General features: G+C 41.7%; 1 protein-coding gene across 2 annotated transcripts; it reads right to left on the reverse strand.

Annotated features, from left to right (window-relative positions):
• Positions 1-1299: 1299 nt before the first annotated feature.
• arhgdia (Rho GDP dissociation inhibitor (GDI) alpha) lies at positions 1300-13229 on the reverse strand. Of its 2 annotated transcripts, none has more exons than XM_082530686.1 (6): positions 13121-13229; positions 4976-5174; positions 4106-4189; positions 3567-3643; positions 3347-3410; positions 1300-3076 (listed from the first exon to the last, which is right to left on the reverse strand). In XM_082530686.1, exons 2-6 carry the CDS (start codon positions 5166-5168, stop codon positions 2874-2876), a joined length of 621 nt encoding a protein of 206 aa, XP_082386812.1. In that variant the 5' UTR covers positions 5169-5174; positions 13121-13229; the 3' UTR covers positions 1300-2873. The 2 variants fall into 2 exon arrangements, with proteins under 2 accessions (XP_082386812.1, XP_082386813.1); XM_082530687.1 differs by lacking the exon at positions 13121-13229 and adding an exon at positions 6431-6581.
• Between the last annotated feature and the right edge of the window lie 126 nt (positions 13230-13355).

The following is a 13355-nucleotide window of genomic DNA, read 5'->3' on the forward strand; positions in this document are numbered from 1 at the left end:
AGGACTTTCAAATGCTTCTTACGGAGCCACTCCTTTGTTGCCCGGGCGGTGTGTTTTGGATCATTGTCATGCTGGAAGACCCAGCCTAGTTTCATCTTCAAAGTTCTCACTGATGGAAGGAGGTTTTGGCTCAAAATCTCACGATACATGGCCCCATTCATTCTGTCCTTAACACGGATCAGTCGTCCTGTCCCCTTGGCAGAAAAACAGCCCCATAGCATGATGTTTCCACCCCCATGCTTCACAGTAGGTATGGTGTTCTTGGGATGCAACTCAGTATTCTTCTTCCTCCAAACACGACGAGTTGAGTTTATACCAAAAAGTTCTACTTTGGTTTCATCTGACCACATGACATTCTCCCAATCCTCTGCTGTATCATCCATGTGCTCTCTGGCAAACTTCAGACGGGCCTGGACATGCACTGGCTTCAGCAGCGGAACACGTCTGGCACCGGAGTTTGGAGTCTGACTGTTTGAGGCTGTGGACAGGTGTCTTTTATACAGATGATGAATTCAAACAGGTGCCATTCATACAGGTAACGAGTGGGGGACAGAAAAGCTTCTTACAGAAGACGTTGCAGGTCTGTGAGAGCCAGAAATTTTCCTTGTTTGAGGTGACCAAATACTTATTTTCCACCCTAATTTACGAATAAATTCTTTACAAATCCTACCATGTGGATTCATGGATTTTTTTTTCACATTCTGTCTCTCACAGTTGAAGTGTACCTCTGGTGCAAATTACTGACCTCTGTCATCATTTTAGGTGGGGGAACTTGCACAATCGGTGGCTGACTAAATACTTTTTTGCCCCACTGTACTGCTAACATTTAGGAATGATACTGGTAAACAGGGACTCTAAATAACACAATTTGTATACAAATATGTCTCGTTTGACCTATGACCTCACTTTGGCATTTTACATCTGCCTCTCTTTCAGCTTGAGCCCAACATCTGTTAGATTCTTAAAGAAAGTACTGTCAAGACAAATAATGAATCCACATAAATAATTAGTAATTATTCTCAGGATGATGTCAGTAATTACAAAAGCCTGCCCTAGGCACTTGTTTTTACTGCACTACAAACCTCTTAAAGTACATTTACAAAGAACAAAGTGAATATATACAAAATGCAGCACTATTACCTTTCAAGTAAATACTGCCCAGAGAGCGAGTTTCTTGGCAGAGGTTTGAGCTCTGAGTGCTTCTTTGTTTTGCTAATAGTTGCAAAAGTGCTCATGAAGGAAGTTTGTTTGGTAATAACCCTGAATAAAACACGACACACACACACACACAAACACACACCCAGTCTGAACACTTTAATGTGAACACAGATCAGTAAACTGTAGGGTAATACAAATAGCACACATCGAGTCTCACTCAACCCACAGAGGAAAAACATCAGTCCACGGCACGAGAGCTGAACGAAGCTTGACGGGCTTCACTCGGATACTTATGGAGTGTATTTAAAAAAAAAAAAAAAAAAAAAAGGAAAAACACTTTCATATGGCAGGATGTGTTAACCATCAGTGTCTGGTTAAAGGACTCGCGTCTCTATTCTGGTTCATAAGTCAATTATAGACGATTCTGAGCTCTGTCGAGTCAGCAGAGGCGGCGCGTGGCCGGTCGGGAGAGTCTGGAGGCACAGTCAGCAGTGGTAATCTTTAACTTGAGCAATACGAGGTGAGCGGTTTAACAGTTTTCTGCGGTGTTCGGTTCAATAGGGAACTGAGGTAACGCGCTAGAATTGATGTCCTCAGGAACATAAGAGGAGACTGGGTGATATAAAGCCATTAGTACAACCCGGACTCTTAGATTTAGAGTTCATTTATTAGATTTGAAGAAACCTACAAAGTACTGAAATGAAGGTGTTGGCGAATAAAGCTGATATGATTGACACCCTGAAACAAGGAGACTAGCATGTCCTCAGTCCTGATTCCCTGTCAATGTAATACAAAATCTGTTAAAACAGGCTCACACGATGGTCTGGCAAATATAATATTTAATAGTAAGAAGGCAACTGGCTCAACTAGGCTGTCTATTTTTTTTTTTTTATTTACTTGTTAAGGCCACGCGGCTGCTAAAAAACAAAATAAAACCTGCCAAAATACCCTGATCAGGAAAAAAATAAAAAAAAGAACAAACAGCCACAGCTAAAGCGAGGGAATGCAAGGGGGTTAGAGGTAACTGCTTTCCCTCTTCTCTCAGCAGAATTTGCTGGCTGTTCGACTATCTGGAAAAAAGAAGTGGCCTGAATTCCAAATAATTTAACAAGACCCAACTACAAATAATCTGCTCAAAGGCTTTAGGCGGGCTGTGTCCAAGATTTGTGTCCAGCAATTACTGCTCAGTGACCGTACAGCGATCGTGTGCACGCAGCACTTTAGCTTCCTGTACAATTCTTTCCAAGGCAGATCGTGGTAATCGTACAAAACAATGTGAAAAAGAGAGAAAAGAAAGGAAGGAAAAAAGTGATAGGAATCAAATTTGCTTGTTAACAGATGCTTTTTTTTTTTTTTTCCTTTTTTATAAACAAACTGTAACCAAAAATCTGGATAATGAACACCATTTACTTTCTCCGGGTTTTTTTTAAGATGTCATTCTTGTAATAAAGGCTGGTGCAAACAAAAATCAATCAGCGTTGCTATGGGAGGAATGATGAAGTGATTGGAATTTAGAAGAAAAGGAAAATAGATGGAACCGCAGGAGAGGAGTGAGCAAGCTGATGGACGGAGAGAGCAAAAGACTGAAACAATCCAATATCCAGGGGGAGGTGGGAATGATGGCAAGAAAAAAAGAAAAGCGGAAACAAAGCAGAGGAAGACATTGGTGGACCAGCGAGCGAGTGTGGGAAGGGGGGAAAAAAAATCAAAAAAAATCAGTCCTTCCAATCCTTCTTGATAGCGAGGCTCCATTCCCAAGACAGGTGATCGTTTTTGTCGTCATCGGTGAACTTGGACTTGATATGGTAGGTGCCGCGGGCCAGCATCCCTTTTGGGGCTTCCTCCATTGTGGTGAGGAACTCGTAGTCCTCGCTTGGTCTGGGGCCGTAGCTGCCCACCATGTAATCAGACTTGTCAACTGCACATCACAGAGGGAAAGAAAAAGGAGAACTTTAGGATCAAGAGGCAGACTCACTAGTTTTTATTTTGTTTTGCCTTTTGTTTTTAAGTCAGTTTAGCTCCAGCATGGATTTTTATCATATGAAAATGGTTATAGTTTTAGTTTCATTGTTTTTTAATAATTACTGTATGGTGACCATGTATGAGAGGCAAGGTTTAGGAAAATCAGTACAGCTTTATAAAAAAACCCCAAAAAAACAGCAGAGTGAGATGATTTGAGCAGGCTCACCTTTAACTCCTTTCCTGAAAGTTTGCTGCATGTACTTCAGGCCTGACACGATCTCTTTGTTGACCTGCAGAAGGCAACAAGAGTTAAATTCCTCTGAAAAGCCTCTGACGATAATGATAGTGCTCTGCAGACTGCAGTTACATCTCCAGCAGTGCTGTAACAACAACACTGCGACGTAAACAGAGCGCAGTGGCGAGTGTGACAAACACCAGACTCTCACCTTGAAGCAGATCTTTATTCTGTACTCAACTCCCTCCTTCATCGGAAACGGGTTCTTCCTGAAGCCTTCCAGGTCCCCTGGCAGAAAGCAACACAGCAGGGACAGAAGAGTCAGATTCTTTCCACTTTGACAATAAATAAATAAATATATATATATATATATAGCAGGCTGATAAACAGTTCCCGTGGATTTTGGGGTTTCAACACCCTGTAGTAAGAATAATGACCACCAGGGGGAACAATGTCACAAGTGAGCCTCTGCTCTGCTGGAGGGGGCTGAAGTTTCAGGAAATGGCTCATTAACGCGGACACATAGGAATCAAGTCGACACCGATTAGTGAACTAATGACCCAGCAGGCCTATGACCCCCACCACACACACACACACACACACACACACACACACACACACACACACACACACACACACACACACACACACACACCAATGAGACTTGTATGCCAGCCTCACTTCTGCTCACTTATTTTAGATTTCTAGTTTCTAAACTAAAATCGGCACGGACACACCTGCTCTACTTACCAGTCAGATCGAGGACCAGATTGTTTGGAGCCGTATCGCACACCAGAACCATCTTCGTCACCTGGACGTTGGGGACAGTGGGATCTAAGACAAGAAGAAGAAGTCACGCAATTAAAAACATCGTCACAGTATAGCAAGAGACAGAACATCTCATTAGTTTGAATAAAACAACAAAAATGCTCAGGGGAGGTGTTACGTACACACACATCCATTTGTGTGTATATAACTACTCGAACACTCACTCTACGTTGCATTTAATTTCAGTGAAATTTGTCTAAAACATTAAATGCTCGTATCTGGCGAGTTAGAAACGCCATAACAATCTCTGCTTTTCAAGCTCTTGAACTGAAATTGTACTCCGGAAAGGATTTGCTTTACTTTGCACACGTGGAGTTGCTCTACTTTCATGAATACTGTGCTAAAATTAGTAATTTAAAGCCTTTTAACTAACAAAGATTTCAGATCAACAGTACCAGCATGCTGTATGACAGTAAATCTGTATATTTTTAAACAGATTTCTTTGCTGAGAATATAACTCAATGGCAAAAATACAGGAAAGAGTCTGTCTGAGCTGTTAATGACTAGTTTCTGACTCATCAGCTCAGTTTTCAATATTCTAACTGTTTCCACAACAAATTCCTGGCCTTGTGATACGCCGTGCTATTGGTAGGACAAACATGTTGAGCAACAACGTTGGCAGGTTTATTAAAGAATGACTTTAACATACTTTTGTCATGTCGTCACTACACAGGTTTTAATCATAAATTTAAAAAAGGCACAAGCTAAATCCACAAGAAAAAACACTCCAACTCTTCTTGAAATCAACGCGTATTTAAACTTATTGACGTATGTTAATTAACATCAACACACCAACGACTACAGCAGCCGCGTTTCCCAGCAGCGCCTCCTTGTACTTGCGCAGGCTCTCGTCATCTTGGTCCAGCTCCTGGATCTCCTTCAAGCTCTTCTGGGCGGGGGGTTTGTAGTTGACAGAAGAGTCGCTCTCATCATTGGCTGCTGCGATCGCTGCCAGCTCCTCTGGTGTGGGCTCGTGCTCTGCCATGGTGTGCTAATTGCAGCAGGAAACATTGACAGAAGAGAGAGGAAGGGTTAGATGACAGGAAAGTAGAGTAATACACTTTGACCAACAGAGGTTCGCACCACAGACTGCTTCTCCTTTTCACTCTTGCTACGAAGCAAAGTAGCGACGGGCTGTTTAAGACTTCCAGCTGCTGGGATTCATTATCCTGAGGGATAACAAACTTTGACCTGGGCACAGCACTCTAAAGCTGCAGGTCATGTAGGAAGAAACAGCCTATTCTACTGCTTTAATAGTTCACATGCTGAAAGACAAAGTAATGGCATCTGCTCTGCAAAAACTTTCACTTCAGAGCAACTTCCCTGTTCAAACAGAGTGACAAGAGGAACAATCCACAGAGCTCGTGTGCACTATTTTCTTCATTAACAGGCAGCTGGCAACAGGTCAGCTATATTGAAATAAACCAAAGATGAGTCAGTTTTGTGCCTTGCGGGCAACTTTCACATTATTTTGACAAGAGCCCAGCCACTTCCAAAGCCCCTTTGTTTATTCAACACCTCAACACAGACTTGCACATATGCACACACCCTAGCAGACACGAGCCAAGACACATGACACTCTAACCCTCGCAGTCTACTTGGCGGACCAGCCAGTTTCCCTGATGTCGCAGCGATGACATACAGCAGAGGTTGGTGGTCTAAGAAGCTGATGGTTATCTGAGCTCCATGCTGTCCTAGTCTCTCCGGCTCAACAGCAAGTAAAAAACAGCAATGCGCGCGTGGCCGTTTACACCCAGCTGTGCTCTCACAACCACTCTTACTGCTAATTGCCAGTGATTCTGAGCAGGCAACAGCACAGTAACACAATGAGACCTTGGACAACAAACCTGCTCTAGTTATGCAATTTATAACATCTGGTGCACAAATGCTGGGCAAAGCCTGCACAGTGCTGTTCAACACATGCAGCTGGATGATGGTACTGTGTAACACTTGCGTGAGGTCTGTTCTGCAAGCACAAGATGAGAACAGAACCTGCAGTCATCAACAAACTGATAGCACTTTTCTACTCTTATCGACCACTGAAGCCTCACGTACAGTGCAAACCACAGTCGCAGTCATACAGTGCTTTATCGACTTGAAGCAGTTGATTTATCACACATAGAAAGCAAGAAGGCAGAGACCTGCAACGGAAACACAAAGACCAGCTTTCATGCACTTTGCCCTTTGAGGCGAATCTCAAAGCAACTCTAAACTTCTAACAAAATTAGAAGAAGTGACACTACTTACTGTCAAATAATGAGGCAACACAGCAGAAAGCTCTTTCTGGTCAGCGACAATTATTTATTAATCTGCAGGTGTTGCCCTGTCTTGCCATGAACAGAACATTCCTCCTAGCTAGCGAGCAGCTACACCCTCAAATGTCTCATCCTGCGTGTTTGCATGTTGAAAGAACTTCCTGTACTGCGCTGAATTTAACCATGCATCAACACGGGCCACACGTATCACTGTTTTAAACTGTGCAAAAATGTGCAGTATTGCATTAAACTGAAAGAGGAAGATTAGAGCACCAACTTCTTCTCCTTTAAACTCTTAGTTACACATGCTACAAAGATGCAGGCAGTGACTAACACCTCAGCTTCTTTTTCTTTTGTACTGTTGCAAATCAGGTTAACCCGGGAGGTAATGACACAATGAACGGGTACAGGCGAGCTAACAAATGCGGATAAAGCAAACGCACAAGAACCCACCAGACAAACAACCCTTAAGTGGCGACAGCTTACGAGGCCAGTTTCACCTGCTCAGTACAGGTTGTTACCCTCGGCAGCAGAATACAGCTGACACAACCTCACCCATTGCAGCAAATCACACTCAGCAAATGAACAGTGTTGAAAAAAACAAAACTGGTTTGTTGATCCGCCTAACCCTCTGCTCTGCTCTATTTTGCCTCCATATACAGTTGGGCATTAGCCAAGCAGGAACTGAGAATGCAGCACAGTTTGTTTTTTTTGTTTTCCCCAAATTGGGCCTCTATGCTCCCATAAAAGCACAAATTCCTCTTATCCCAATAGCTTGCTGGTTTGGCCTGTCAGCTGTGTGAGTGTTTCCTGGTCAAAAAGACAGGGAGAAAGAGACGGAGAAGAAAATCAGACCAGATATCACAGTGATGTGTCATATCATTCTTCAAGGCACAGGTTGTTTTTCTCGCTTCCTCTTCTCGACTTTCAATGCACTCCTTGTGACGGCTGTGCAGCGAGCAGCATTGTGACTGCAGCATACCAAACTGTCACACAGCAGGAAGTGCTCAGTCACAGAGAACTGGCATGTTTCTCTACTGGAAACTATTCTGAAAATCTCAAGTCAAAACTTCTCTGTCCTAAATCTCAGCTGTTAGTGTATAAAAATTATTATTTTTTGACTGGATCAGTACCTCACCTCCAAGATGAAAGTATGGCTGAATCTAATAACTATATACTATTCAGTTAGTGATTCTAAACCACTAGGTAAGTCACAAAGCAAACCTTGAACTGAGCTTCTACACCGTTGGCATTTTGAAACCGCAAATTTTTACATCGCAACGGAGACGCGCCAAGCTTTACTCTCCTTTTTTGACTCCAATGGGGGCCGAAATACAACAAAATGATTCTATTCTATTCAACCAGAGCTAAAACTAGACTGAGATCATAAAATCATCAAGACAGGTCATAAAATCAGAACATGGTTTAATTGCTTTAATTGTTGTACAGCGCTTTGTGAGCTCTATATAAAGAAGCTTTACTAAGAACACATGAAAAGCAGGTTTGCATTATGGCATTGCTGGCACAAGTAAGCATGCAGGGTTAAGACACTTCCTGCTTCCATTTTCATGCTTGGAAAACGGAAGCCAGTGTGTCCATCTTTTGTATACAGTGTACGATTGGATAACATTTTCCCAGAAAAACATGAATATGGTGCACAAAGAAACAGTTTCCAAATTTGTCTCTAATGATACTAAGCCTGGTAATGACTAGACTGACGTGAAATACAATCACCATAATAAATGCAGGCAGTCATTTCTGAACTGTAAAACTGCAGGGCATCTGATGAAGTTATTCCAGTGCATCGAGCCACATTTACCAACATAAGCACCAAGAAATTATAGATACGGCTGTTCTAAGTGTGGCAGACAGCCACATCACTTCAAGCTACCATCTTAATCAAGTGTGAAATTGTTGATTCAGCATATTTTTAAAGAGAGCCCTTTCCCCCCCCTCGCTCAATCCATGTGGCTTGTGGCTAAGCAGCTACATACTGAGCTGACAGGAAAAGGCCCCGTCATTGTTCTGCCTGCTGGGAATCAACACAGAGGTCATGAGATCGTGTAAACCCACACTGGGATGTGCTGCTGGACTTCTCCTTTTCAGTGTCCCAACCTTCACCTGTGCTACTTTCTCCTTACAGGTGATAATCTCGCCGCTTGGCTGGACTAAGCAGCACAAATTTACAAACATACCAGGCTTGGCAGGAGTTGAGGCTTGAGATTAGTCTTGCTCCCTAGCAACACTGCTGAGCAATAAGAAAAGGTGGGATTATGGATCACAAGGCATTCGGGGCCAGGAGAGGAAAGTGTTTGTGTGGAAGTGTCGCTGGTGACGCACCACGAAGCTCTCCTGCTGAAACATTAGTGACTGTGGCAAGTTATTGAGGTTAAGGAGGCACCAGGTAATCCCTGTGGGATGACACAAGAGCTACAGGTGTCATTAATATATGTGTGTGAGTGTTCATAAGGGTAATGAACTAGATATTATATTACTGAAACATCCATACAATGAAAGCAAACTTGTGGTTCTTGTGTTTGTCCTCATCTTTCAGGTTGCATATTGTTGTTATTGAATATCTACTTTTAACCATTAATGAGGTGAATAAAAAAAGTTATTCTTTCATATGCCACATCCCCTGGACAGAAATACTAGAAAACAAATTTTATAGAGTTTTTAAATCAAAGTTAAAGTCAACTTTTTATTCTCTACTAAAATACTGAGCATTATTTCGATAGTAAATAGAGATTAGAAGTGATGTATTCTGTATTTCCCTGGTTTACTTTCATTAAGCACCATGAACGGCATTATTTAAAAATTAAAATGTAACATTTATTATATATTTATAGAATATCTAATATATATATATAAAAAAATAATAAAACATGGTTATGAGTTTAATCTACTAAAATTACTTAGATTTAACCTGGGTTTTTAGATCATGGAAAGTCAGGGTTCACAAAGCATTTTCTTTAGTTGTTGTTGGCATTTATTTTGATTTGCTGTTTGAGCATATTGGCATAATGTGGTTGGTGCTGGCATCACCTAACCAATCCTAAATATGGGATTAGAGCTACAGACTTCTAACAACAAACTGTAATCCTGAGAAAACATGAGGAAGTAAAAGACAAAACCCAAATGAATCCCAGCAACTGCAACAACAAAGTCTCAATAGATGCGACTCTAAATACAATCACGTATTCTATTCAATTTGTAGGCTGTGTAGGTATATCATTTTGATGTCCAAGACAGTTTTAGCCTTATTTAGTCTCAGGAGTGAGCACTTCAAAGGTATGCCTATAGATATAAAAGGTCAACAAGTGTGCTACAAGCCTTTGGAGCATCTGTTAAAAGGACTGTGACTACACAAAGCATATGTAGCAATAAAATTGCTTAGAAATAATTTGCAGAAAGCAGGAACAAAAAAAAGAAAAAAAAAAAAAGAGGACATAATAGTTTCCTCTGTAGAGAATCAAACATTTACTGATGCCGTTCAAAGAAAGCCAAAGGGCTTACACACACATTTTAGGGTCCATCTCACTGTCTGCACTCAAAGGTTGATCGCTCATTTATTATCTGCTTTAAGGTGTCTGAAGATCCAGCATAAACTATCACGACAACAACAGGTTAATGTAGAGGTTTACCCCTGAGGCTACCTGGATAAGCCAGTTACCATCCCTCACAGTCCAGCCCTCTGGCCGTGGAAGATTTGATGTAATCTTATGAGCTCCGTTTAGAGCCACTGGTAATGCAATAGATGCTGCTGTTCAGGTTCTTCACTGCAGGCAAAGGGCAATGGAGCGGAGGGGGGAGGGGGACAACAAACAGCATATCACAGGCTGGAGTAAAGGCAAAACAGAGCTGCAAACTGGAAAACCCTGAATGCACGCAGGTTCAGCAACAACTCATATTTGTTAAGAATACTTTTTATTAGCCAGGTTTTCCAGTGATTAGGCACATACAGCAGCCAGGTGCAGGACAAAGTAAACCAATATGGGAAGCCTGCTTTACTGATAAATCAAAAAGTGGAAGTATTATCGCTGATAACTTACAGTCTGAATTTGTTTCATGGAATAAAGCACACGTTTACCTCAGAGACAAGAACAGGACATGAACAGCGCTTTACTAGACCTTTATGAGGTGACATTTAGCTCCTGGCCTTAACTCTATTCTAGAAAGTGATGCTTTGATCCTCTCAGCTCTCTGTGTTCTTGCTCTTTCATGCAGCTCTCAGTGCACATAAGCCCTTTGGAGTCGTTCAATTTTACCTACACAATCTCTCTACAGTTGCACTTTGCTTTAGCGGTGACTTCTCTGATTTGGGTGCGCCACAAAAATCCTAATCATCAAATCAGCAGATTGGGATTTGATTCGAAATGAACTACCCTGCAATGACTGTAATGGAAAGGGGTGCTGCTGTAAGACCACATCCTGTATCCACCGTCTCTGTAGTTCAACATTTTTTTTTTCATGCATACAGATCGAGAATATTTCACATGTATCAGATAATGTAACTATTATATCGTTCCGCTGTTATCTTGCTGTCATTTTAAGCTTTTTTTTTTAATTTATCTCAGTAGAAAATTGTGCACTTAGCACAATGACTGCAAAGAGCAGCGCTTTGGTGGCATGAATTAAGACCTGCACCACACACCACATGAAAATACCTTTCTGCTGTGCATCTGAGTAATGCAGAGCCCCCATGTTTGATGAAACTGATTAAGCCCGCAGCACATGTCTTCAAATAAGGAAGCCTTGCACCTCAGGCAGCAACTGAACCATTTTGTCTGTCAAGAAATTACTGCAAGCTTCCTTTTTCAGGCGGGCTTGATGATTCATATCCTTTAACGCGCTAACCACAGCACTGCACAACTCATCTTCTTCAAGCTAACCTGGGGGCCTAACTTAATCCAAGCTAAGCATTTTTTTAATGATAGAAATGCTAGAAGGCCTGCTCCTGAAGCCTCTAAAAAAAGAAGAAAAAAAACATGATAGGTTCAATCAAGTTGTAGGGGCAGTGCTAACATGCCAAATCTTTGAGGAAGTGCTGTAGAGCTGATGCAATCCAGAGGAACCCAACCCTAACAAATATAGACAAGTGGGTAGGATAAAAACAGAAATGCAATGAGATAAGGAGTGGAGGAGTATGCAGGGACACTGGTAAATCGGTTTAACATGTACTAATGAATAAAAGACTAAAATGTCACAGAAAGGGTTTAAATCCATGGTCAATGAGCAGCAGAAAGAACAGGAGTGGCTGTGAGAGAACAGAAAAGCAAAACATGTCTTCATCCCCAAGAAGGCCCAGGATAAATAGGAAGCTTTAAAAATAGCCGGTGAGAAATCCCTTCGAACAGCAGCAGGAAGCTAAGCGTGAATGGGAGAGCCAAGGCGCCAGCCACGCTGAAAGGTCAGGGCTTTGCGCTGCTACGCTGGCTAAGAAAGTCCACTAGAAAAGTGTGGCACATGGAGAAAAACAATGATTTGGTTAAAATCTCTTTTGTTATGTAAACTGAGAAGGGCAAATGCATCATCAACTTTACTTTGTCAGTTCATAGAAATATGCTCCAGCCATTTTTGCAGTTCAGGCCTGTGGTTTTGACCCTTGCACTCTTCACTGTGAGTTGCTGGAACATGTTTGAAGATTATAGCAGTGTCAGGAAAGCACACCAAAAATGTTAAGTACCGACCCTAAATGGGTCTTTCTCCTTTCTTTTCTAAACCTCTGTAGGCCTCTCCTCACACCAGAGGAAATAAACTGCTGCAAGACACATCCGCCCGCCACTGGAAGCTCGCAACATTTTAAATATGAGGTGAAGCAAGTGAACAATTCACGGCAGAAGTTGATTAAACAGAAGGTTCTCGACCTTCTATAAGAAAAGAAGGGGCCAAAAAATCCTCTACTTATCATGCACACACATATACAGGAAGGAAAGGGAGGCTTCACGGTTTGTGTGATCACGCTGAGAAATCACTTGCCAGCCATTCAGCCAAAAGCACACAGCTTAACTATCACACCCAAAGTGCTCAAGAAGTTACTCGATCTTGGCAGATTTGATCGACGTGCTCTGATTAATTGTTTGCAAGTAAAAAACAAAAAAAGCCAAAATGGTGGCTGCTTCAAGTGTAAGCTAATTCAAATTAAAAGACAGATGAGTTCCAGGAAGTGGCTGAAAAATGTTCCTCATATAAAGGACATGATCATGAAGAATGTGTTAAAGCAGACTAAACTACTAATTTGAACAAATCCCCTACTTTACTGGTCAGTGCAATCACTTTATGTGTGTGCTTTTAACAGCAACGGGTGACATTTCGTTACTTAATAGCCCCAACCCTCTCAGCTCAGATCGGGTTCAACACCCGGAAATTCACAACTAACCGACGGCTTCGAACAACCTTACAGTGACTTCGCTGTAATTTTAAGAAAACGACATTAGTGCAACTACGGGAGTATAACATGCTATTAAAAAGTAGTTCCTTAACTACAGTAAGCGATTATTTGGTAAACATTTTTTCTAGAATTCAGGTTCAAGCGGTAAGTTAGCCGTTTTTTTTTTCCTTTTTTCTTAGCAAGTAATCGATAGAAATTTGCCGGAGCAGCTTAAGGACGTATATTAACGCACATTTAACAGAATAAAATACATTATAAGAAGACTTAAGTGGGTGTTTTATCTACTCTTACCGTTTTACTTGTGGTTGGCTGGAAACGTCTCCTGTGAATGGGAGTGCAGTGAAGCGGCAGAGGAAAATCTGAGCCCGGTGCCGCTGACGGGCACAATGTCCGGTATGCCACCTTCAAAATAAAGGGCGACAAAAAAAACACATTTTTAAAAACGTAGCCCCAGCTGCACGTAGTATAGATACAATACATTTTAAAAATAGAAAATATCCACAACAAAGTATTTTTTAAGCTCGAC

Source organism: Aulonocara stuartgranti, assembly GCF_965226115.1.
Source record: "Aulonocara stuartgranti genome assembly, chromosome: 4".
NCBI classification, from domain to species: domain Eukaryota; kingdom Metazoa; phylum Chordata; class Actinopteri; order Cichliformes; family Cichlidae; genus Aulonocara; species Aulonocara stuartgranti.